General features: G+C 40.5%; 1 protein-coding gene across 1 annotated transcript; it reads right to left on the bottom strand.

Moving 5' to 3' along the window:
• Nucleotides 1–1088: 1088 nt before the first annotated feature.
• LOC139639426 (syndetin-like) lies at nucleotides 1089–20852 on the bottom strand (the record flags this gene model as incomplete). Its single annotated transcript, XM_071513517.1, has 6 exons — nucleotides 1089–3011; nucleotides 3626–3815; nucleotides 11155–11276; nucleotides 13807–13965; nucleotides 15423–15519; nucleotides 20704–20852. Coding segments are annotated over 6 exons (837 nt in total), but the record flags the coding sequence as incomplete, so codon positions are not given.
• Between the last annotated feature and the right edge of the window lie 6083 nt (nucleotides 20853–26935).

The raw sequence follows: 26935 nt of genomic DNA on the forward strand, positions 1-26935 counted from the left end.
TGCTTAATTATTAGACTAGATTCACACAGGGACTGAATTAGTCCAGGTTTAGCTTGGTTCACATAAGGATAAGTTCCTCCTCCTGGATCAGTGTAGTCATAGTCCCAGTAACAGTCAGCAGCTTTTCCAACATGAGAAAAAAACCCTGATGAAAGTCCCATATTAGATGTGATGTGGAACATATATAAGAGGAAACACACAGACTTTATGTGTGTGTGTCCCAACTATATCTGGATGTTTATAGTAGAGTTACGAGTCAAGGGCTCAAGGGCAAATTATCTGGGTCTATACTGCTGATAGGCGCCATCAATATGCTAATTCCCTCTTTAACACAAGGGAACATGTCGTCTCCCACTAATGATGCAGACGCCCTGCGGGTCAGTCAGTAACAAGATGCATCATCCCCTCAAGTCTCATCCAAATTGGGCAGGTGATGTAAGAGTTTTCAGAGTTCGAACTTTGGTAGCGTTCCCATCACACAGTGCCAAAATGCATCCTCCCTTGGAGGACCAGTGATGTAACAGTTATTGTGTTTCAAAGTTAGAAATTATAGCGCCAAACACAGTGCAAAGATGCTTCATCCCCCAGCTTTTTTTAGTCATGGTTGCCATGCTCTATGCATCGAATGCTGTAGAGCTCCAACGCTAAACAAGAAAAATCAACATTTTGAGCCATTTTATCATGAAGAAACGAGTCATGAAAAAGTTACGACGAGCCCTTCATACCTCCTTGAATTCAACCCCAATCAATAGGCTCCTCCTCTCAGGAAGGCCAGGGGCTTGTACGCAGAGGGAGGCTGCATTAATTAGGCTGAACACCCCCTGATCCTGGCTGAGGATGGAGAGAGTCTCTGCTGAAAGGCGGCACTCGTACATTCTGATGACCTGAAACACCACCTATGCTAATTATCTGCCTAAATACCTGAACTGAATCTGCTGTGGCACAGAGAGCTCAGAAGTTGTGTGTGATTTTTAGATTAGACAGTTTTTAATGCATTTTGTTAGCCATTGTTACATTTTTGTCCACCAACTACTTTGGTATTTTCACCTAATGAGAGAGAATAAATGAGACAGTGAAGTGTCCACGGTTAGTGTGTTTATTATGTTAGAATCATTTTGGATCAACCTACAACTCCAACACTGATAACTGATTTTCACTATAGTGCACATGAGCCTTAACATAATTTGTCATTGTTTAAATATTCGTATTTCCATTACAGTTACAGGGTACTGAGAGGTGACAGATGACAGCACACTTCCAGCAATTATCATATAAAAAAAGATCCTGAACCCAAACAAGACACAAAAGCAAGAAATAAATAGAACCAATGTTCAAAACATTCGCATTTACAGTATTCTTCTTGGAATAGTTGTGCACAAAATAAGTATGGAGTTAAAGCAGTATCAAAAACTTCATTTTTATCATTTGACAGTAAATCGATCTGCCTCCCAGGCAGAGCTGGTCAAGTTAAACTAATACAGATGATAGGGGGATAGTTTTCCCCAAAGCCTTGAAGCAAAAGTTCAAAGTTCTTGTTGTTTCCGCAATTCAACTATTAACTCATGAGAAATCACACAATCAGCGCTCGACTGCACAAACTTACAAAACTGCTAAAAAAGAAACAGACATTTTACAGTTCAGCAAGACGGGCAAACATTGAATTGCGAGATAAGCAATACAACACTTTCACCACAAAGACTTTCAGAAATCCACCCCAGGACAATAAAATAATTTCCTTGTAAGATATGACAGGTGACAAACGAACAAGTGCAGCTGGTGCAGATACAATCGAAACACTTTGTTAATCTTAACTACAACCATTTATAATATTTTCAGAATCATCATTATATTAGATTTTACATGGAGGAAACAAAACAAAACAAAACAAAACAAATAAGCGTAGCATCCAGTCAGGCACAACAAATGCCCTGAAGTGAAATAATACAGCAAACATATGGGCTGTCATAACTTATAATGTATGATTAAAGGGAACCGAATCCCACATCTGTCTCCATCAGGGAGGGAAATTAATCGTGTGACCGAGGCTTTATGTTGGACTCTAGTTGTTTGCATGTGAAACCAGTAAAACCTTCCTCCTGGATCTTCAGATGGACCATATTTACCACAAAACTCATCTACATTATGCTACTATCTAATTTAGTAAATGTTAATTTGTTTTAGCTCAAGGTACACTTGCCTTATTGGAGTTGCATCAGGACCTGAACACATTTGATGAAAACAGATGTAATGATGTACATAAACAGCCACATCTTGCCTTGCACTGTTAGATATTTCAAGTCATTTTTCTTAAACAAAAAAACCAAACATAAATAAATAAAAAAAAAGTTCCTCATTTTCATGGAGCCTTGAAGAAGATTAAATTCTTGTGGTTGCAAACAGAAAATGCAGCAGGACTTGTAAGCAGCGTGTTTGTTGATAGGAAAATGCCGGGGCATGCATTATAATAGGCTTATACATACAGAGTAACTGTAACATGCGTGAGTGTGAAACATAGCTTTAGTATTTAAGACCATTGTCGTGTCGTGAGGTGCGTTCAACAAGCTGCAAATGATCATTAACTACCAGACAGTCTGAAAATGTGTGTTTTTGAGCCAATTAGAAAGATAGTATGCCAAATTAACATAAAACAATTATTTCTTTTTCCGAATGACTTTAGAGCCAACACTGTTACATACAGTAGCACTACTATGTATATTTTCACTACTCACTGCTTGTTGAACGCACCTTGACCTTGCCATGTGTATTCCAGAGTGAAAATGTAGACATTCTGCGCTGAGCTCCACCTCTGGTGTAGCTGTGGGCGTTCCTCTGTGGGAGCGTCCCTCTCTACGGGCTGGGCGGCATTTCTGCGATGGGTCCTGTCCATCCCTCTATCTCTTTGGTCTGTCGATGTCGTCGATGGCTGCCAGGAGCTTCTGACGGGCCTTCTTGTTGATGTGTGAACCCAGGCAAACATTCACCAAGTTGGCTAGCTGCTTCATGGAGTACTCCTGCAGGGGTGAAGAAGAGAGAGGAAAAGAAAAGAAAGACAGAAATTAATGCATTTACTTCACATTTTGGAGGAAGAGGTAAAAGATCACAAATTGAGACACTACCAGTCAACAGTTTGAATACACCTGACTGAATGTTCTTCATTATTTTAAAGTCATTTTGATCTAAAGGCTTATGCTTAAATGCTTGAAATTAATTTTTTAGATAAATTGTTGACGCTTATGTATGAATTTCTTTCCAAAACCTTTGCCTTGCAAGACAAAGGGCGGCTACTTTAAAGAGATTAAAATATAAGACAGTTTTGATTTGTTTAACACTTTTTTGGTCACTGCATAATTCCATTTGTGTTATTTCATAGTTCTGATGTCTTTACTATTATTCTAAAATGTGAAAAATAGTAAAAATAAAGAAAAATGCACGCATCCAAATTTTTGGCTGGTAGTGTATATTTAGTGCTGCATAAAACCTTGCAATATGACATTTGTATTTTAAACACATCTCTTAAACTTCAAATATTTGCAACAATTTATTCATCTTTTGTATTTGACACAGATCTTCAATCCTGTAAACGTGTCTTCCAGCCCTCCAACCTCAGCCTGAGTCTCTGTCTCACCCTGTGATTCTTGATAAACTGCTCCATGTCGTTCTCTGTCAGGTAGTAGGCCTTGATGTAGGTCTCCACAAACTCCTTGTCGGGGATCGGCCGCAGGTCCGTCAGCTTCTCCAGCTTCATCAGGAACTGCTGAAAGTCCAGCTGCATCAGGGCCCGGCCCTCATTGCTGCACTTCTTCACATTAGCATAGCTAGTGGACAGAGCGGCAGAGGGGGAAAAGAGGAGCTTAGCATCAGAAGCATCAGCCTGATTCTGACTGTCACAGTTAATTAGCCACAGATGGCTCTGCCTCTTCTATGATGGATTTCTCCCTGTATGATGAACAATGGTGCAAAATGTGATGAGTCTAGAAAGTGTTAAAAGGGTTTTTCCTTTTCCTTACTTTTCTGGATTGTACTTCAGATTTGAGGATGATGCCACTGAACAGTAGGAAAAAACTCATGATCATTTAGGCCCAGGCTACCTGCAGAGCCGTTTCATCAGACAAAGGAGGGAGACACACTGCGCTGGATTTAAATTCATGTCTGCATTATTCCTCCCAATTTTCACTGTGAATTAGTTATGCACCAAACTGATCTGCAAGATCAAGGTTTCAGCTAGCCATGTGTCAGTCCTGATTAACATTCTAGTGGAAACAGAATAAATGTGTGCAAGGATAGCTAAGACCCTTTAAATTCATCACAGACGGGAGCTAAAAAATACGCTTCACAAGGAATTCTAAATTAGCGGTAAATAAAAATACATTTGTGTCCTAGCTGCTGATCAAAATGGAAATTCAAAAAGGAATATGTTAAAAGGCCTTTACAGGACGTGATCATTTGCAAGCATTTTAGGTTTTAAAGGATAAATAATTCTGGTTATTTTCAACCTGGGCTTTATTTTCTTAGTTTTTGCCATCATGATGATTGATTTTATGTACCTCTAGTTCACCCGGAGCGTTGATCTCCAATACACACTCAAGGGCCAAGGCAATCTCCAACACTCAAACCCAAAAAGCGATTAAAACACGTCCTTTCAACACAATAACACTCTGCAATGGGACCTGCCTACATTGAATTTTCCTATTATCCATTGCCTGAAACCTGCCTATTTTGCAGTATTAGATATTTCTATGAACTGCTAACAGTGAAAACCCATTCACATCACCCTGCTAGTGGCGATCACAAGGAGGATATGTGGGATTTCTTGCAGGATCCATTATCTCCCACCTGGCGTCACAAATTGCATTTGTGTGTCGACACCAGCAGCAAACATGGCAGCGCGTCCTCCGATGTCAGCAGTCCACGGTATTAAAAATCTAAATTATCAGTTATGCTCACACTAATACAATCAACCATACTTGCAAAAAGCGAGAAACATCAGCTGCTCCTGTTTGTTTATGGTTAATTTTGAATTCATAAATACACATGACTTTGGATGTGGGCGTTCCAGTGAGTAAAACACGTGAACGCTTTCAAGCTGAAGCAACAAAATGCTGTTCTTCTGGGAAAATAAGGCCCAGGTTCAAAATAACTGGAATTATCCTTTAAAGGACACATATCAATCCTAATTCTGGTTGCACTGTGGCTCTAGGCAGCCTCTGTCCTAATGGTGAAATGTGTGTGTGCGTGTGTGTGCCACACGTATGGGGAGAGTCATTCAAGAGTAAGCCAGGGAGGTGCACACAGCTGCCTGTGTTCTGGTGTGTCAGTAAAAGTGAATGCAGGTTTGAGCCTCAGAGTATACATGTATTTAAGCGTGTGTGCCTCTGTCACTGTGTGTGCGTGTGTGTGTGTGTGTTTGGCAGAGGGGAACGCTGTCCACCGGCAGATCAGTGGCTGCCGACACCCATATTTAGAGCAAACTGCCATACAGACAGGTACCTGCTTTCTGTAAAAGAAACTCATCCCTTTCTCTCTCACACTTACATACACATATTCTCTCTTTCACTTTTTCTCCCTCTCTTCTGTTTTCCACTTCATCCTCTCTCCTGGGGCCTCATGTATAAACATTGCACACGTACAAAAAGGTTGTGTACGCTGGTTTTCACGCACACGTCGGGATGTATAAAAAGGAACTTGACGTGAGAATGTGCGGGCCGTCCCACAAACTTTGTACCATGCGTACGCACATTTGTCTGGCTTTGTCAGTTGGCGACACCAAACTACAAAGTAGTGAAACTCTCCAATGTTCAAAATAACGTTTTCACTCAATTCACTGCTATATCTATGAAGTAGTCAATGAAAAACAAGAATTATTTCCGCTGATACACCGTTTGGTTATTTATGTGGATTATGTTTAAGATTAGAAAGACCAAAACCCATCTGGCATTGTCATTTTCAATTGTTAGTTCCTCCAACACTGGAGGAAAATGCTATTTTTTCCTCCTTCCATAACTTTTCCTAAATATGAGGGTTTTAAATGAATGAAAAAAGCCACTTAGGAAATAGATACAGGCACTCTCTGCTATATTGCCGCATTGGTTTGTGTGAATGCGCGTCTCTCCTTCTTCTGGCTCGCTTCAAGTAGGTCTGACTTATTGAGCGCAATGAAAACCTAGTGAAACTAATTTCCCACAGATGGCATCAGGCCTTACTCACAATGCCAAAACCAAGATCACCAGTAAACTGGACAGTTTTTTTGTTTATGTGACATGGAGATGTTAACGCACGCCAGGGACTGTACAGTTGCCGAGGCGCACAAAGATCCATGGCGCACAGGAGGCGAGGCGCACCGATCCATCTCTCCTGGGAAGAAAACGCAGTGTCGGGTGGGCAAATGCACTCAGAATAAGACCTGGAACAACTGTGTGATGTCCAAACGATCTGTGTGTAGTACCTGCTCACACAAACCACCGAAGTTGTGCGCTGACTGCGGGACTGAACGGTAAGAAAGGAAAGGCCACCCGTGCGTAAAACTAAAAAAAAAATAGTGTTGAAAAAAATGCCACAAATGGAAAAGCACATTGCCATATTGGGAGCGGCAGCACTGTGAACACTGGACATGTCACATTATATGGTTTTGTTTTAATCTATGAATCAGTTCAATTGTGCAATTTTACCTTTATTTACAAAAACACTGCATGCGTAAAAGCACATTGGAAATATTTGGAGAGGGGAGCACTGAACACAGGCACATTCACCATCGTTTTTGACAAGAAGGTGACATGAGGGGCGTATTTATAGTCATTTGCATAGTTAATTCTGGGAGGAGACAAGGCGGGGTGAGAGGCTCGTGCATGTGCGCTCAATTTCACAGGGATTGGGATGTATAAAGGAAAGGTGCCCAGGACCCGGCATGCGTGCGGTTTTATACATCTGAAAATTTCTGTGCGTATACGTACTTTTTAGGTTTTGTGAGTACGCCATCTTTCAGTATGAAATCTACGCAGTCTTTTATACATGAGGCCCCTGCTCTCTCTCCTACGCTTGTCAAACCTGCCAGAGTTTGGTGTTGAGCGTTTTGCGGCCTTGGATTCGAATTAGAACATTTCTGAGAGTCCAGCTCCAGGAGAGACGAGCGCTGGACTGAGACGGGAATGACAGACTGAGCAAACCAGAGTACAAATAAACAAATATGACGACTCTGTCACAGAGGGAAGGGAGGGAGGAGGGGGTTGACCAGGCAGACAGGGCTCTTAGGAAGAGGAGAGCCTGTGACACTGCAACTAAAAGTACCTAGCATCACACAATACTAATGGGCCATTTGTTCATTTGGAAGGGTTCAAAAGTTCTCTTACGCAACGGAGAGAAAAGTGCTTAGCGGAGGTGCGGCCAGATAAACGCGTCCCTTCCCTCAGTGGGTGAGGGCAGGCCTTACCGCATAATGTCCAATGTTCTTTCTCTTTCTTAAAACACTCGCACAAGCACTTAAACACTTCACACTCTAACCCAACTAATTTTTTGCGTCTGTCATCACAACCCTACCAAATACTCCACCTAAATATAACCTGTACAAATTAAGCAGTACTGGAATACTTCGACATCTGTATGCACAAACGCCATGCAGACTCACGCCGATTGTCAACTGTGTTACTTTCTCACCTCATCACCATACTGTAGAGTCCGACTGAGTGTTGCTGTTGCACCTGTGCTCTTCCCATATTCCCCGCTCGCAGCCCCGATCCGTCTGATCATAGGGGATTATCACACCTTCAATCTACAAACCTACTTCACACATACTCTCTGCACACCTACACTCGGGAAGAGACGGAAAGGGAGCGAGAGATGAGAAAATACACTGTCACCTATCACAGCCCATCGCGCTCGCTTACATGGGAGCTGGTGCTGAAGTGCATTATGAGGGATGTGTCAAGTGCGTTTTGGGGGTTTACGTGAGTGGCCTGTGTCATACAATTCCCCCGACGGGTCTTTGCTGAAGCTGAAATGATAGAGCGGCACAGAGGGCTGCCAGCGTGAGAGGGAGATGACAGGAATTTAGAGTGGCTGTCTTGGGGGAGGAGTCGAAGGGAACCAGGCAACAGAGTCTCCCGTTTTGTTATCTCGGCAATCTCCCCCCCCCCCCCCGGTTCTTCATGGTGCTTGACAACACGCTTCGGAAAGAATTTCTCTTTTCTAATTTATGATGAGCAGATGTTCAAACAACTGACGGATAAACATCGAGGGAGAAAAAAAACAAAGAAAGAGAGAAAGAGGAGAGAAATACAACTTTTTCCCCCCAGTCAGTGTCTCCGTAGGCTTTCCTGGGAAGACAGCAGGGATGAGAGCGGGAGGCTCCAAATCACTTTTGATGCAATAACTCAGCAGAATTGTTCGGTACATGACACAAGCTCAGGGTCTGTATTTACGACTATGATCTGGGAGTACCGAGGACTTCTCAACCAAAAAGGCTTAAGACGTCAAAACAAGAGATGAACGAGCAAACTAAAATTTCCACACCTTCCGAATCTCCAAAAAATAAAACCACTATTCCACAGGTATTAGCATATTCTAGAGTGATGGAGTGCGGCTGTGAACTATAATTGAATGAGCAGTGTTTGTGTTTGCAGATTTTGTTTTTCCACCCGCAGTGCTGAATCGTCCAGCAGCATTCCAGCTGGTGATTATGCATCTTGAATAGCCAGTTGCTGAACCATCCAATAAAAAAGAAAAAAAAAAACAATAACTTGTAATTGCTGACTTTGGATTTTACTATAATTAGAAACTATGAATAATTGTTATATTCAAATGATTTTAAGATGCTGACCATCTTAGGGATGACTTTTAAACAATTCTGTGCATAATCAAAAAGGAACCACCATCCAATGGGTATTATTTGCACAAAATGATACCTGTTTCATTTTGGGTTGAAATACAGTAAGGGCACATTCACGCCAAGCATGTTTGGCGCAGTTTAACTAAAGTTTGGAGATTATACTCCTTTAGTTGGGATCATTTTGACAGGTGAGAACAACACCATTCAAACTGGGATATGCACCAAACAACCACACCAAGACCGGTGGAGGAAACAACCCCAAAACATGTGGTTTTATGGATATAAAGAGATGGATGTTACTCATGCTTGGAAAGCCTAGTGTAAGAAAATGAACTGAGGACAAACCGCAATCTCCGCTGATTCAACCACATATTCAAGAATTTCTTCATGTGTTCTTAGCTGGAACACCAGAGACGGTTGATTATGGCAAAGAGCACAGATAAATCCATCATGCTTACAGGGATAAGCAAGTTACAGGGACTGCAATCAGATTTGTTTTTATTCCTCCCCTGCCTCCAAAACCTCTAGACTTGCGGGATGACAGGTCACCAAAACTCTGTCCAGTAACTGAGCTACTTGTGAGTCCATGTGACTTTTGTTTGCAAGCCCTGATTTGCTTGTATTTGGGCAATGTGAACCTAAATGAACCAAATACAAAAATGCAACACAGAAAACTTTTCCACTACTTTATCCAAGAAAAACCTGTAGGTGTGATAAGTCAACGTACTCCACAGGTACAACAGAGAGTTGTTATACCATTCTATTTTCATCAAATATTCAGTGAAGGACGCAGGCGCTTGCACACCACAACCAGTGCTTGAGCACCTGCCCTCTCTAAGAGAAGAGCCTTCTCTGTGTGCCGTTTCTTTCTTTTTTTTATTCACTCAGTTTTTATTTTTGTCTAAATAGTTAACCATGAGAATTTGTGAAATAAACGCCGTTTCTCATGCCGTCACCTTGTCATCTCGTATTCTGCTAGCCGCACTTGGCCCTGTGTGAGCACGACACATGCTGCCGCGCTGCGTCGGCGAGGCACCGGCTGATACAGAGAGAGTAGGAGAGGACAGTGTGTGCTCTGATCACATGCCCCTGCTACATGCACACCGCCTGCTCCCGACAGATGAGAGGCGTGCAATTAATATTTTCGGACCTCCAACTTTCTCGGCAGACTCATCGCAGCAGTTGAGGAAAATCAGTGAGAATAAGTACATTATATAACTATCATTTTTGTTGAAATGTAAATTTGTAATGGGTGGTCAAGCAAGCTAGGTAATCATGCTCAGTGCAGACCTGTAGCCAATATTAGGCTACAAAATGATTATGAACATCTTAGTTGACAAATTATGACCAAGAATGCTGTTGTGTTCCTGTGGTTATGAATTTACAAACTGTAGAGCCGTGCCTGTCGCAGCCTACAACAAAGCCTACTACAAATAATGGCTTTAGTACTGGCATATTTCCCATTCAAGTTAAGTTTTATGATAATGCAGATAGCAAGCAAGAAACATTTGATGATTTCTACGAACCACTGGCGAAGAGTCGTACAGCCCCTTTTCTGCTTTGCAAGACATTGGAATAACAACAGGGAAAAAATGTACCTGATGCTTGTTTGTGTGTAAGTGTGTGTGTGGGTGTATGTGTGTGTGTGAAAGTGAGTGAGTGAGAGGGAGAGAGAAAGAGAGAGAAAGAGAGGCGTGTCTGTTTCATAGACATTTTATAGCACTTAAGTGCTTTGCACTTTTAGCCAAGCAGTTCTGTCAATTAAGAGCCATTCAGTAGAAATATCCTAATTTGTTAATTCATGGACGTGGCAGCAAGAAAACCATTACTAAGAAACAAGAAATGAGAGATGAAACAAAAATGTAAAAAAAAACAAAAGAATGAAATGACAGTTTAATAAGCTGAAGCAAGCAAGCAGATCGGTAAATCAAAGTTTATGCAAATAGTTCAATCTGTTTTTGTTAAATGTTTAGCTGTTCTTTGTGTTAAAAATAAATAAGTGACTTAATAGGAGTTGTTTGTCTTGCCATTGTGAGAAGGCGGGAGTGGTGTGTGTGTGTGTGTGTGTGTGTGTGTGTGTGTGTGTGTGTGTGTGTGTGTGTGTGTGTGTGTGTGTGTGTGTGTGTGTGTGTGTGTGGGACAAATGCCATTTTTGTCATCTGAGCACCCTGCCCTCATTAAGCTCTATGCACGCCCATGGAAGGATGAAAGACTTTGAAAGGCTGAAAAGACACATGCAAGTCCGCAAAATCAAGTTCTGGCCACAACTTGACCGATATGATGCCAGGCTGCACAGATGCCCATGATACTGAGAAACTGTTCAGTGACTCTCTTACCCCTCCACAAGCGTCCTGTTGGCCAAGCGGATGCAGTGCTCCCACAGGACGTTGGACACAGGCAGGGGGATGCGGACATGTCTCGACACGTCACCCAGCCGCTTGTTAAACTGCTCAAACTCCTGCGAAGGGAAATAAAAAACAAGGTTAAGCACATTCATGAATCGACAGGGTGGATTTCTCTAATTGAAACTTATATTATTAAATAGCTGGATGGATACATTCATTTACTATGTAACTTGCATCTAGGCATTTATGTTCAAAGTCAGCAAAGCCTCTTGGGCACCTCGAACACATCATATGTTTGGTGACCTTTGCCCCCTCATGTAGCATCTCTATATTGCGGATATCCCGCTGTTTCTTGCCGTGCAAAATGGCTTCCATGCTCCAGCGAAAAAGGCATTATTTATGGGGGTGTTGTTACAGCTGTTCACCTAACATTCTCTCTTTCATGTTTTAACCCAAAGAAAAAAGAAAATACTCCCAGAGGAAGTTGCTGACTGCTGGACACAAAGATGTATTGGTCGCAAGTGGCCAAGAGCTACATGTGCCATGTTTTGCTGCTTTTTGTTTGTTGATGCAAAAACCACTCCTCGGAAACCCAGAGGGCTTCAGAGAAAGGCCTGCAAAAACTTTGCATGCTTTCTCAATTGACATGATGGATAGGAGTTTCAGTTATGCCAAACACATGATGTGTGCTTGTTGCTCTCTCTCTGAAATGTTCAATTATGAATGAAATTATGCAATTATGATATTATGTCGCTGTTTTTCAGGGGAGCAAATTGCAGTGCATCAGGAATGCACATAAATGTGGTAAATGTGCCCCAAGAGAGGCTTGTGGTTTGTGTGTGTTCGCAAACGTTTGTCTGATGACTTTAATTCAAAATGCATCTTATTAAAAAATGAGCCTGAATTTCAAGGCGTACACAACTAACATTACTTTTGTACCACAAGAACCAGCAAGAATGAAATGTCTTTCCATTCACAAAACAGTCCCATAATAGATTTTGAATGAAGCATTTTGTCAATGAAGTCATTCTGAGGCTCCTGCATTTCCTTGCCACTTTATATGCAAATCAGTGCCAATGTTGAATGCTACTGATCAACCTTAATTCATGAATAAAATATTCTCCTGTGTGCAGTTCAACAAAATACCCAAGTATACCCTTGTCAATCATTACCCATACTAGAATTTATGTGTATCTGACAAGTTGGCAGAGAGAACTACCAGCACGTGCTGCTGAAGAAAAGTATATCGTAGTTGTAATTCGCACCACATTGTGTCTAATAATGTGGCACTAGTCCATCAGCTACACCATTTTGACATGGTAACGCATTTAAACCAAGCCAGTGAGCCAGACACTTGCCCCTAGGCAATTTAGCTTATAAGCTAAATTAGTTAGGCTTATAGGCAGCTTAATTGCAGAGCTGCCAGACCCAGTCAAACATCTGTGAGCCATTCACGAATCCAAGAAGGTGAACTTGGGTTCTTTTTTCATTAGCAGGGACTTTTTCCCTGTGATTGGATGTGCAAGGTTTTTTTTGTACTGCCACAGCTTTCATGTGACTTAACTGACACAGCTTCCCAAGACATGCTTATGCATATATGGGGATTTCTCTGGGCTTTGAGCTAGCAAATAAGAGCCTGCTCATGATTCAGCAGTGAGCATGAGCCCATCGGCTTCACCGAGACCTTTCTGTCTCCGTGCGTCAGAGGTGTGAAACTTGTGCCACGTGTCCACCCCCCATGCAAAATGCATGACGGGTTAAGTGGGCAGCATGAATAAAGATACACATTTGGTGGAAAACTTTAAGTCTCCTCAAAAATACTTCTGGGACTGTGAAGCTCAAATGTCTTTAACAAAGCTTGAACTTCAGGGAAGATCTGCATTCGACTCTCCAAAGCTCATCCGTGTGAATTATTCATTCCCTCCCAAATAATTGATATCAAAGGTCCCCGAATGTATTTTAACTCATGAGGGACAACAATTAGATGAAACTTCAAACTGAGATCTTGACATGGGTCTGAAAGTTGAAAGAAATCAAAGGTCGTAGAAGACCTGGAGTTACAGTTATCACCAGAAACTCAGATGAATATGTTGAAATAAAGACTTATATTCTATATAAGGACCCATGAGGACAGTACTTTGCCTCAGATACACAAATGTAAGAATAAACATTCAGATGAATCTGAACTCTTCCTAAATTTGACTTAGATTGAAGTGTGGATACCACTATATACCACTATTCTGAGACCGCTTCAATATTTTTCATTTATATTTAACTCACAAGCCATCTAGTTTTAGAGGCATAATGAGGCTGTCACTAATAACGACTAACGATCTTGATGGGGAGATGACCACATGTTATCTCAGTGAAATGTGGGCGAAAGCTGTTGCAGTGATGTCTATCTCCCTTTCTCTCTTTGAACAGAAGCCTAATATCCCATAGGATCAAGCATACAGTAGCCAATTTACATTTGCCTTGAAACATTTGTCACATTTCTATTGCAGTCTTCACATTCTTTCTGTCTCATAATTACTCAAGACCCAGAACCTTTGTACCCACACACTGTTTGTGAGTGCATTTTAAACTCTTCACCTACAGCACAACACATCAACAGTCACCTATGCATTTCTTGCGCATCATTACCTTTAATAGGACGTCCACGTACACATTGTGCTGTGACATTATCTCCCTGATGTCCCATTTAACTCCGGCCATCAGGAGCAACATTTGTTCGTAGTCAATGGCTTTGGCTGCCACAATCCAGTATATTGGTTTCCGCAGCTCACTGGCTGTAGACACCGTCTGAGAGAGTAGGAAGGGAGAAAATGTAAGAATATGTATATTTTATTCGACATGTTTTGGTGAATGTTATGCGAGCAGAAGATAGCGAGGAGGCAGAAAGGGTTATTAAGTCAAGGTTTGGCTTGGTTGAGTGGGTAATGTAATGTAAAGATTACACAATATAATTGTAATGACATTTCAAAGAGTGGAATCATAGGCAGGACATGACAGTTGATGCTTTGTGGAAAAAGACCTGTCTCTGTAGCGGAATATGTAAAATGATGAGTGGACAGAAAAGACAGACTAGGAGAAGCGGCTGTGTGGTTATGAGTGACAGACAATTTTCTCTGTTGTTGATTGAGAATGGGACTGAATGCGGGGTTTCAGTTACATAGTCATTTGTCCCTCAGGAGAAATAGACCTTTTTCAAGACAAGTAGAAGTGAGACTGATGGTTACAAATGAATGGGTGAATGGCAGAGGTACATTTGTAGGTAGCATATCAAATCCAAGACATTATCCATGTGTTATGTGTTGGATAGAATAAAGAATCAATATGTTTCCAGCATCTATCAGGGTTGAACAGACAGAAAACGCCATACTCTACAGGCTGAACAGTATCACAAGTTTACATTTGATACTATATTAGACCAAGTATCACAATACTAAGTAGCATCCATGACATCACACTCATGAATAATGAAAACTACTTGTTGATTAATATTCAAAGTTTGGAGTCATCCTAGCTGCAGAAGCTCACTAATGACACAAACTGGCAAGATATTCAACCAGCAACTATCAACAAACAAAGCTAGTCAACTCATAACAGTTTGTCTTATCATTATACTCTTCTGGATAATGGGATGGTTCATGTTCATACAACAAAATAACCAGCACACGTTGCTCTACGGCAGTGATTCTCAACCTTTTTCATATCAGGAACCCCTAATTTACTACACATTAGGGCCACGGACCCCCATTTGATGAGAGAGTGTCTCTTGGACCCAAATCTGAGAATATTTTTATTGTTAGATATGATTTTGTCCAGAATTCCATGACTATCTGTATTGTAGGTAGAGAGATAACAGTGAAACTAAGATCAAAACACTCATTCTTCTACATTCTCTAATTGTGTTAACTTTGTGCGAATGAAGTAATGTTGAAGTTGAACACGTTATCAATTTGCTGGGACCCCCTGGAACCTCGTCAAGGACCCCTGGTGGTCCCTGGACCCCACGTTGAGAACCACTGCTCTATGGTACGGACAATGAATTGTGATTCTTACAGTACTTTTGAGCCTATGACACAGTATTTCAGAGTCTTTGGCATTGCAGGTAAAATAGATAATAAAAGGTTAGGTATCAAGATACTTAGACGCATGGTACAACCCTCCCACTAGCTGAGAGTGACAACATGAACAACAATTATCTGTTGAAGCACAGTGACGTTAGAGATGAGACTCCATTGTATAAAGTGTACCTGGGAATAAAACTGCTGCAGGAAGGGCTTCTTGGCAGCAGGCATCATGGTGTCCAGGTGGGACTGCAGGGACTCAAACTGTTCGGCCAAAAACACACTGGGAACACACACAGACAGCCAGTCAATTTAGAGCAGTGGGGGGTGTACAGTCTACAAAATGTTTTGTGTGGAACATACAGTAGTGAATGACATATTTTTTTTTGCATGATTATGAGTGAAACATCTTTTTACAAGAGCTGACATTAACCTTTGATTGAGTTTGGTTTGAGGGCCTGAACATGAGCAACTGTCAAAACTGCAGTTAGAGATTCACAGTGCATCAACTGAAATGTTTATAGTCATCCTTCAACAGGCCATGCAGATTTAACGCTCGAACCAAAACACTTCTGACCTTCTAGCTCAGCCTTTCTCCCACGACAGGCTTGGTAAGGAAGAGTGAAGAACACACAGTGTAAAGGCTTTGGTTTCATCTATGTAATCTAGTTGAAGTGACCCAAGTGTGACCACAACATAAATTACCCTTTGCCTTCAATCCGTGACCATTATGCACATTCTGAAAATCACTTCTGATTTCCAGATCTTTAAATCTCAGCTAACAAGGCATGGTATTTTTAAGACCAACAAATCAGGCAGCAGTTTTTACGCTGACTGGATTTCAATTATGCTCGAAAAATACTGAGGGCAACCAGAGTAGCAGAGGGAGAAATACGGAACAAAAAAAATCAATACGGACAGAAGTAAAACCCCATTGCACTATGAATCCAGCTCTGACTAAATGCAGACCTTTTGACTCAGGCTGATCGATGGCTCTGACTTGTTACTGTACACTTAATAGAATTTGAGGGAACAAGTTTGTTTGACTGGGCTGAAGTTCAGGGTTGAGTTTAACTGGTGTGAATACTGCAGTACAGTGCGGCTGACTTAGCAGTTTCTTTCTACTACTGTTTCTTGGCCTTTGCAGGGATTTCCACCTCCAGTCCTGGAATAGTCATTATGTGGTCTTTAATGTCCCTGTTCAACACCACCACAGCTGATTAAATCTATTATGGAACAAACAGAAAGTCATACAGAGTTCAGTATATAACAAGATGACAGTGTGCAATGCTGTTGTTCACAGACTACACTGAAATGGTTGTTTGAAACACTGACATGTTAGTGTCCATAATTAAAGCAGTTACATAGTTCTTCACCACAAGAAGTGCCACCTAAGGGCAAATAATGGATACTGTAATTTAAGAGCACAAAACTACTAACTTGTCCCTCTGAACACCCAGCTTGCATGGGTTCCCAGTAGAGCTCTTACTGTTCCATAATCAGCTGCTAAACTCTGCTAAATCTGGATGAACGGTGGTGTTGTGAATGAAAATGTAACTGAGTTGGAGCAGAATATACGTTGGCAGGATGTTTAGCTAGGGACTTTTGCAAGAGGATCAGATGATGAATGGATATTAAAACCATCAGACCAGAGAATGAAATGCTGTTTTAGATTTTGGTGAAAGCACTCCCCTGTTCAGATTTTACAGTATTACAGCAACAACTAGAGGAATAAATTCAACGTGCATGGAATAGATTAGATTAGATTAGATATACTTCATTGATCCCCAAAGGGGAAATTCATAATGCCACCAGCGCAGAACATGCAGTTTAAAGTAGAGACAAACAAACAAACGAGAAAATAAAAGACAGAAAACAGAGGGGACAGCCACCATCACACAACTGTACAGTATAAAACAAAGATCACTCTACATACAGTACAGTTCATCAATTAGACAGCTGCCTCATTGAAATACTTTATGGCATTGGGGATAAAGGACTTCCTAAAACGCTCAGTATTACACCTTGGTAGTATAAAGCGACCGCTAAAAGTGCTCCTTAGGCTTTTAAAAGACCCGTGCAGAGGGTGACCCTCGTACTGCAGTATGGTGCATAGTTTTTTCTTTGTACGTTGCTCTGTGACAATCTCCAAAGAGTCGGGGGGGATACCAATAATGGAACCAGCCTTTTTGATTAGTTTATGCAGCCTATTCCTATCTTCTGAGGTAATGCTGCCACCCCAGCAAACCACTGCATAAAATAAAACACTAGCTAAAATGCTCTGATAAAAGACACTGAGGAGTTTGCTGCTGACATTAAAAGATCTGAGTTTCCTCAGGAAGAAAAGTCTAGACTGGGCTTTTTTAAAAAATGGCATTGGTGTTCTCCTTCCAGTCTAGTTTTGCATCAATGTGGGTACCCAGGTATTTCTAGGAGGTGACTATTTCGACTGGGTGGCCTTTGACTGAGACGGGGGCAACCTCAACCCTTTTTTCTTTCTAAAATCGATGACCAACTCCTTTGTTTTGGTAATATTTAGGTCAAGGAAATTGTCATCACACCAGTTGACAAACTGGTCGACTTCATGCCTGTAGCTTTTGTCTGTGTTGTCATCTAAAATATGGCCCACTATGGCTGAATCATCAGAAAATTTTTGGAGGTGACATGAGGCCTGAGTATACCTACAGTCAGAGGTGTAGAAAGTGAATAGAAACAGGGATAAAACTGTACCTTGCCTGTGTTAGTGAAAATGGTTTCCAACACTTGGTTATTGATTTTAACATGCTGAGGTCTAGAGGTGAGATAGTTGAGAATCCAGGCAATGGTAGAACTGTGCAAGTTAAAATCAATAAGTTTATTGGCTAAAAGGTGGGGTCGTAATGTATTAAAAGCACTTGAAAAGTCAAAAAACAGAACCCTGACAAAACTGCCTGCCGTCTCTATGTGAGAATATATGGAGTTAAGCATGTAGAGTAGGGCGTCGTCCACTCCAACATTTTTTCAGGACAACTCTTTCAAAACACTTCATAATCTGTGAAGTTAGGGCAATAGGCCTAAAATCTTTAATAAGCTCTACCCTAGCTTTCTTGGGGATAGGGATAATGTAAGAGGTTTTCCATGCCTGGGGGATCTTGGAGATGGAGAGTGAAAGTGAAAAGCGTTGGTGTAGGATTCCACAAAGCTGGTCAGCACAGACCTTAAGAACCTGCGGTTTGACACCATCTGGGCCTGCAGATTTGTTGACTTTGATGCGTCTTAATCGGGTCTGAACCTCATCAACAGACAATATGATGGGTTTGGATGTGTTAGAGTTGCAGAGACTAGGCAAATCTGAATAAATCTGCTGTTGTTCTAATGAGAAATCATGCTGGTCAAATCTGCTAAAAAATACATTTGCCTCATTGGCATTTAGGGACCCAGGTGCACTCATGTTGGAGATGCCATAGCCAGTTATCAATTTCATGCCATCCCACAAGCCTTTAATGTTACTGTCCTGTAACTGACCCTCAACCTTCTGTTTGTAGTCATTTTTACCAGTCTGTATCTTTCTTTTGAGCTCTTTTTGAGCCACCTTAAGACTATCTTTATCGGCACTTAAAAAAGCAATTTTCTTTTGATTAATAGCTTCTTTGATGTATTTAGTTATCCATGGTTTGTTATTAGAAAAACATTTGACAGTTTTACATGGTATAACATTGTCCACACAGAAATTTATATAGTCAGTAATGCAACCAGAGAGTTCATCAATGTCATCATTCATGTCAGTGAAAACAGACCAGTCCGTGCATTCAAAACACCCTTTCAGTTTCCAAAACCATCATCACATGACTGACTCATCAAGACAAGTGCTGTCAATATTTGCTTTTTCCACAGCATGGCTGCTTCCAAGTGAGTAACTGAAAACACGCACCAAGGGTGCTTTGTAAATTAACGCCTGACAAATGTGTTGGGGAGTTCAGTTCAAGTACTGGCCAAATTGATGGCTCCATAAACAGAACATCTGTAAGCGTATCTGGGGACCAGCCAGACATCCTTAGAGTAAAAACACCAAGAATTAATAAGTGCTGCCTGAGCAACACTAAACCTGTGAACCCTACATTAAGCACAGCCAGACATGCTCAAATGAGCCTAGTGCAAATACATTTGTTCTTTTTATGGACCTGAGAAAATCACATTAACAGTCGCTGGAACGGCTTGTGTTTACCTCGGAGACATGGCGTAGTGTGAAACAAGCGCACCCTGCACACTTATCTGGTCACGCTTGCATAAATACAACACTTGGCCAACAGCGACTGCGGCACTTTATCCAGCTCCTTATCTTCGGCACCCTATCATCTCTGATCTGTGCTCAGAGGCCCCTAAAGATCCATTTTAGTGGGTGTAAGTGACTTGTGAAACCATGAGCTGCTGTTATTTCAAGATCCTCAGAGAAGTAATGGCAATATTAAAAATGGTATATTGGGAATATGTCGGAGGTGCTACACAGCTAATGCCTTAGCGCCCTTTCAGAGAATAAAGCTTTTGATGCAGTTATGCCCAGCACAAGTCTGTCTCTTTTCTCCCCAGAGGATCTTGTCCTTTCGAACTTTACCAAGGATATACTGTATCTTCTCCACCTCTGCTCTTTTACTTTCATTATTCTTTCTTTTCAGCTTGTTGCCCACCTTCGATCCATGCAAAACTTTATCTGAGAAAGTGTTAGCCCATTCAGCAGGTTTTGCATTGGAGTCATCTGGGCTCTTGGCTTACAGACACCCATAAGCAGTTGTATAAAGTCGCTAGACTGCAGACTTCTCCGAGTCCAACTTGGCAAGAAGTGAACGCCAATGATTGTTGATTATGTATGCGAGTGTGTTTGTATCTATGTGAATGAGAGAGAGAGAGGGAGGGGGAGAGAGAGAGTGATGCAGAGGCAAGATTGAGTGAAATTTGAAGGAGGGAGAGAGAACATTTTTGAGTGAGTGAGCGACAGAGAGACTGATTGGGAGAATATAAGGCAAAATGACAAATTAGGGAGATATCCAGAAATTCTATTTATGGAGAGTAATGAGTCACAGTCTTTCTCTCTTTCTCTTTCTATCGCTCTCTCTCGCACACACAGAGACAGAGACCCACATACTATGCAGGTAGGTCTCTGAGGCTCAGGCTGCGTAACACCACCTAATGAATTTAAGACCTCCTTGCGGCGAGGCAGTGAGCGGTGAAACTACCTCTCTAAGTGAACATAACTGTCTAGTTACATCACATGGCCAGGACACACAAATGACGATATGGGGCAGGCATTCACCAAGTTAAGAAGCTGTGATTTCTTATTTTCTAAAACAGCTTTGTGTTTTCTTACAAATCAGTTGTTAAATTTCATTTGGGTGCAGAAGGGAGAAGAACTCTCCAAGTCATAGTAATTATATGCAGAGTAGATTATAATTATTTGTGGCTTGCTGGACTACTGTTGCTAGAGAGTACTTACAGAGACTCGGTAGCCACCACCCTCTGTGCCAGACCGTAGAGGGTCCCGCTGTTAGTGAGGACCACCAGCTGGCTGAGGTGGGGGCTGGGCACCTTCTCCTTTCTGTCCTCTGCTGGGCCGTGGACTCCAGCATTCTCCCCTGCTGCCTCCTGGAGGACACACAGAGGGATGAACGAGTCAGCATGCACAGACCAAGAGCTGAGGAACCTGTGGCCAAGATTTTTTATTTCAATTTCAGAAATCTGCAATGACCAGGTAACAGAAGTAGCATTAAGGAAACTGAAACTTTTATGGTTGCTTTAGAGACTGTTACTATACAAGAGCAGTGTTCACAGTTAACCTGACATGATAAGTAACTTTTCACTTGCAAAACAAAGATAAAATATAGATGTATGCTAATAGCTAAACATAATCGGAAATTCATGCAGCCGCGTGCAACTCAATCACATCTAATGCACACATACTGTAAAATTCTGCTGACCAAACACTCCCCAACAGCCAGGATTTATCTTGTTCTTTTCTATATGCTCCAGTATACCTCTCTCCCTCCACCAGCCCTTTTATCCCTTAATTTGAAAAACATTTGAAATATAAAAAAAAAAAGAAAAGAAAAAAGATTTCACCCTGAATCCCTTCCCATCAATCACAATAATGCACATCCACACACAAAGCCATTGAAATTCCATACAGAAAGGCAGATCATAATATTTTCTATAAGAGCATATCTGGGCGGCGTGATGTATCGCATGTTGGGCCGTGTTCTCCGCAACTGCAAAGCCCTCTGAAACTGGCAGATCAATAACAATCACACGGGTAATGAACGAATAGGGGGCTTTTAATGCTGTAGCATATCATCCACTTACATACCGCTCTGCTGTGCATTCTGGGTCTAATCTTGAGTAAGAGCGCCATTATTCCAGGCAACCAGCGGGCATTTATTATTACAGATACTGCACCAAATAGCCAAAGAGCAAAACATAATGGCAAAGAACTGGTCAGTGATACATTGGAGCCATTTGAGAATAAGGAGTGTGAATGAAACAAAAAATGCACTAATAAATGGCTAAACTAGCTTTAATTCATCTGAAAGTGGCAATTTGAAATCATGAAACATTCATACTTGGGAGGTCCATGAGACTAGCTTTTTATCACTAAAGAAAAGAAAGAACTGAGTGAAAATAATTAATGATAAGTAGTCAAAATATCTGTGCTGAAGATTAACCAATGTTATGGCTTTTAAAAAAGACTCAAGTTTGCTTTAACAGCCATCTATTCACTAAAATAAGATGACATTAACAGCCCAACAAACAGAAGACAAAATGCAGAGTATGCAGCTCCATGTACTATTTATGAGTAAGACCTACTAAAATGATAATGTCTTCCCCGATGTGAAAACTGCAACCTTTCCAGAACCTATAATGCTTATCATGCTGCATTCAATCAAAGCCTCAGTGTTGCAGTAACCGCTATCACACTGAAATAAAACTGTGTCACATTCACAAGATTAATGCTTGAATATTACTTCTACTGCGGTGGGAATCTGATGTCTCCCCTACGCAGGGTACAATACATCTCATCTCTCCCAAGAACAAGTCCCAGGACAAACATGAAGGCCGTTCAGATTTAAAAGAAAGGTGAATGAAAGGAGACGTTAAATAGAATGAGACACTGCTAAATGAAGAGTCACAATGTCTTAAAGGAAAAGCCAAACTAATCTTCTTCTAGATGTTCTTCTAGAAGTTCAGATGATGTAAGGTCTTTAATGTGTGGTGCGGCTAGATATGTTTCCATCCAACATTAAGTGAATAGTTCAAGTAAATAAATGAATTCCTGAATATACATAGAAAATATACATAAAAAATAAAATAAAATAAAATATATATATTAAAATAAAAAAACATCCACCAGTCTTTCAAGAATTGAACACTTCAGACTAGTGGAAGATTATAAGCCTTAACAAACAAGTTAATGATTAATTAAATAACAATAATACGTTACTTTTTGTATTTGATAAGTACATCATTAGTAATGACATTACTTAAAACTGTATATCTGATTCTAAGTGAGGAATATGCTTGCTAGTACATCATTTGTATACCATTAGCTAATATTACCAACAAATATGAAAATGTGTTATATCCACACTCTAAGGTCATGATTATTAACAAGACTGGCAAGCTGCACTCATGACTGTATACAATGAATTTCAGCTGGGGAAAAAAAGTGTTTTAATGTGTTTCTCTTTAAAAGAATGCAAAAAAAGATTTATTACAAAAGGTTTATTTCCTCCACAGCCAAAGTTTTGAACCTGGCAAAGTTCATGTTACGTTCTGCTGTAGTCATACTCTATAAATGTGGTAATATCTTACTGTAAATCCCCAGCATTCCACACTCATGCTCCTCTACTGCATGGTATCCATTTGAAGCTGCAACAATGTCAGCTGGGTTACCAATCACTTTGATGGGTTAAAGCCACTAAAAGAAGAACAGTCAAGTTCTGCCTGTCACATAAACAAGACAAACACACAGTGGTGATGGAGTTTATCCAGAAAGCCCATTAGTTCCCACTTCCAGATGTGACAAATGATTAAACATTTAGAGCATGATAAAAAAAACTGCTGAGCAACCATTTGCATTTCTTGTCAAAGGTTCATCTTGCAACAAATATTGACTTGCACCTGACAGATGCTCGTCTCTTTCTAAAACCTTGCTCCCTAAGACTTATCCTTCAACCCTACTGCTTCATACTGATTGATATCATCGGGTTGCATTATGAAAATCAAGCCGGTAGTTGCATTTTCTCTTTTGAATGAATCAAAAGTTCAAAAAACACCCACTTCAACTTCAGCTGCATTAGTCCGACACTGTAGAAAAGTCTGTGTTGGTCTATTTTTATTCGTCCACATGAGGCTTGACCTTTCATTGACTATGCCCCTACGGCATAAACAGTCATTTTATGCAAAAAAGGAAAAGATGTAATTTCTGAAAGACTGTGGGGGGAAATATGTTTCTTTTCACTTGCATATAACTCTGCAGGGTTGCTTCATGTAGATGTGAAAGCCCTGCTAGAAAAAAACAAAACAAGTAGCAGTTCATAAGTTTTAGGATTTTCTGCATCCAGTCTTCATGCTGGAAAGAGATTTTTGGATTTATATTAATGCTATGGATAAAAAGCAGCCTCAGCAGGGCTTGCCCATCTCTTAGCCTACTTGATATGATATACATACTGAATGCAATACCAAAGTCAGTCTTGAGTGCCTACTCCATGTTTATTAGATGTTTGATCTACTATCATTACATGCTCACAACAGCAAACATGATTTGGTGGAACAACATTAACATAATGAGCAGCTGTAGGCACCATTTGGTGTCCCTGTACATTTACATTAATTCTGGGAACAAACATGGAATCAAATCATGTCTGATCTTGCATGTTAATGTCATGGATACAGATACTCAGATACAATTCAAATGCTTCTCCATGTTTTTAATTTGCAAATAAATGTACAAGAGGCTGGTATTAGGAATCTTATTCCTTTCCATAAATTAATTCTCACAAATGAGAGATTAAACCTCCTTGCTCAATTGTATTCCTAAGCCTGTGGCTCGAACACTGTAATCATTGGGACTTGTGGCTCTTGGCAGACACACACTGGAATGCAGTTGTTGAAATCCTTCGCTTTAGCAAAGAAAACAGGTAGAATGACTTCATGATTCAAACGTCTGAAAATATCTTCAACTGTATCTATATCAAATCTTCATTGAGTCATCACAATGGTGACTACTTTACAATTTAACCCCTTTTGCTGTTAGATAGCCTGAACTGAGTCATATTCTAAGGACTGCACAAACTATAATTTCACTTTATGTAAGTTTAATCATACTGTATTCAGACAGATAGAGCATTCATATCATATCATTAATCTAGAGATCAGATTTATTCAAAATGACAGATGACTTGACCGGGATCAAAGTAAACCAATTCCATGTGCCCGCTGCATTGCAAAAGAATGCCATATTGGACAAATTAAGCCTCCCTGATGCGTTTTTTCAAAGTCACACAAGGGCCAATATGAGGGTTTAAGCAATTTTTATGCAGAAACTTTTCAACCCAGACATGGGATATATTTTATGAATACTTTTTATTCCATTAGTGTCTGTGCATTAGTTGTTTTTGCTGACAAAAACGCAGACCTTTCCATACAGCATGACTTATAGTGAAGAGGTCATACTTCGTTTAACTTATTTACATCATGTAGCTGGCTGGGGAAATTTGGAGGGCTTTTAATGTGAGTGGCTGTTTCTCTGCTGTCTCAATGAGATCAAAACATAGGTTTTGCTCACTGGAGCGCAGTGTATTTGTTATATAGCCAATGCACATGCTCACCCTGATGATTATTGGTCAACTTCTCACTGTCATTGCTTGCAATAAAATGTTTATTGCCAGACTAACTTGAAAAATTCTGGTAAAATTCCAAGTGGCATGCCGATGTATAACGGAAATATAGTATGTACTGTATGTATCTGCATCACTGTCCAGTACTTGTATCTCCAAAATGTCAACTGTTCAGGAACTAAGAAAAACAGCCTTGTTTCTATGTTGACCACAGTGTATTTTAGAGTTTATCTAATGGATTTAGAATGGCTTTCATAAGACCAAGGGTGGTAACATTTTCTCAACGCATGGAGGAAGATAAAATTCAACTGAAGTTAAAACATGAAAATCACCAAGAGCAGTTACAAGGTTTTCACATGAGATCTGTAAAATTCTATATACAGTTTATCAATATCTATCTATCTATCTATCTATCTATCTATCTATCTATCTATCTATCTATCTTCCTTCTAATACATCACAGCAAATACATTTCCACAACTGCCTTAAATAGCACTCATTCAACCTACTTTAAGCTGCCCGCAATCGTGTTAAATACTCATTAGTCTAAGGCTGACAGGTGGAGGTTTAGGTAATTAGCATGCAACATCTAAATCCCTTTTAGTGTAAATTCATATTGAATAGTTTCCTGTGGGTTAGCAGGCAAAGAGAGGAAAACAAATCAGTTTTGACAAACGCTGAATTAACGTGAATCGGGTGTTAATGCTTGGGAGGTGCTGCACTCAGTTCAAAAACCGAGATACAATGAAATGCTCTAAAAATTGCATTGGTGGTAATATGGCTGAGCAGTCTCACTGTCAGAGCCAGAGGCTGAGCACACACTGTTCACAGAACGTATCAGCAGATTCTCACAAATCACACAACTTTTCAGAAGAATTTTACCAATGACCAGAGGCTAATTACCCAATGAGATTGGATAGTACTGACATCAATTCAAAGGTTAAGGAAAGAGCAAGATGGTTCTTTCCATTTCTCACTGCAAAAATGTACTGACGAATCACCATCCACTCCTCACAAAGCTTAACACCCACAGAGAATCTGGAACATAGAGTGGCCTTTCTGTTTTTTCAAAAACATGAGGAATGAAGAAGAAAAAAAAAAAAACAGCAAAGCATGAGCAGCATAGTAAACATGGCAAATGTTAGAAAGAAGAGATGGAAAGTGAGACTATATTTCCATAAAGTTTAGTTTAAAGTCTAGTTTGTTCTCTTTGTCGCTATGCTGCTATGAGCATATCAGCTATAAGGAAGCTGTGTGAGAACTGAACTGAACCCTCTGCAGCTCACTGCCTCACATAACACCACAGGCACTGTTACATACTGATACAGTATGTAAATGAATAAGTATGTTTTGCACTACAGAGTACAACAATTTGCGCAACACTAGTACAATGCAGCTACAAGAAGCCCATCGATGAAGTTTCTCACATCACACCCCTGAAACACAAAGCCAAGCCTGGAGGCCTGCTGCAGCCTTCAACTTCTAAGTGGCACTCGGAAAAAATTCAGCACTTAACACATTTCCTTGGTGTAATCAATTACAGAATCTACAGTATATTCTATAAAAAAATGTTGTTGTGGTTTCATCCACAGTTCTAACTGTTTTTTCAAGATATCAACTTATTCATTAAGCTATCTAGACAGTAGCCCAAACCTACAGGAGCAGATTAATTAAAAAAAAAAGGTTAATTAATGAATATAAAGTATTTCCATTTATCAGTTTGGAAGTAAAGCATGCAATTATGCAAATGATCTAATCAGTGCAGTGGCAGCAGGGGGTCTTCACTGATAATATGATAATTCTGATTTCCCTTGCTCCTACACCTTAAGCAAAGAT

This window comes from Centroberyx affinis, unplaced genomic scaffold (assembly GCF_046629955.1).
Source record: "Centroberyx affinis isolate AG114_WGS23_722 - 3 ecotype Tasmania unplaced genomic scaffold, CSIRO-AGI_Caff_v1 ptg007268l_1, whole genome shotgun sequence".
Classification (NCBI taxonomy): domain Eukaryota; kingdom Metazoa; phylum Chordata; class Actinopteri; order Beryciformes; family Berycidae; genus Centroberyx; species Centroberyx affinis.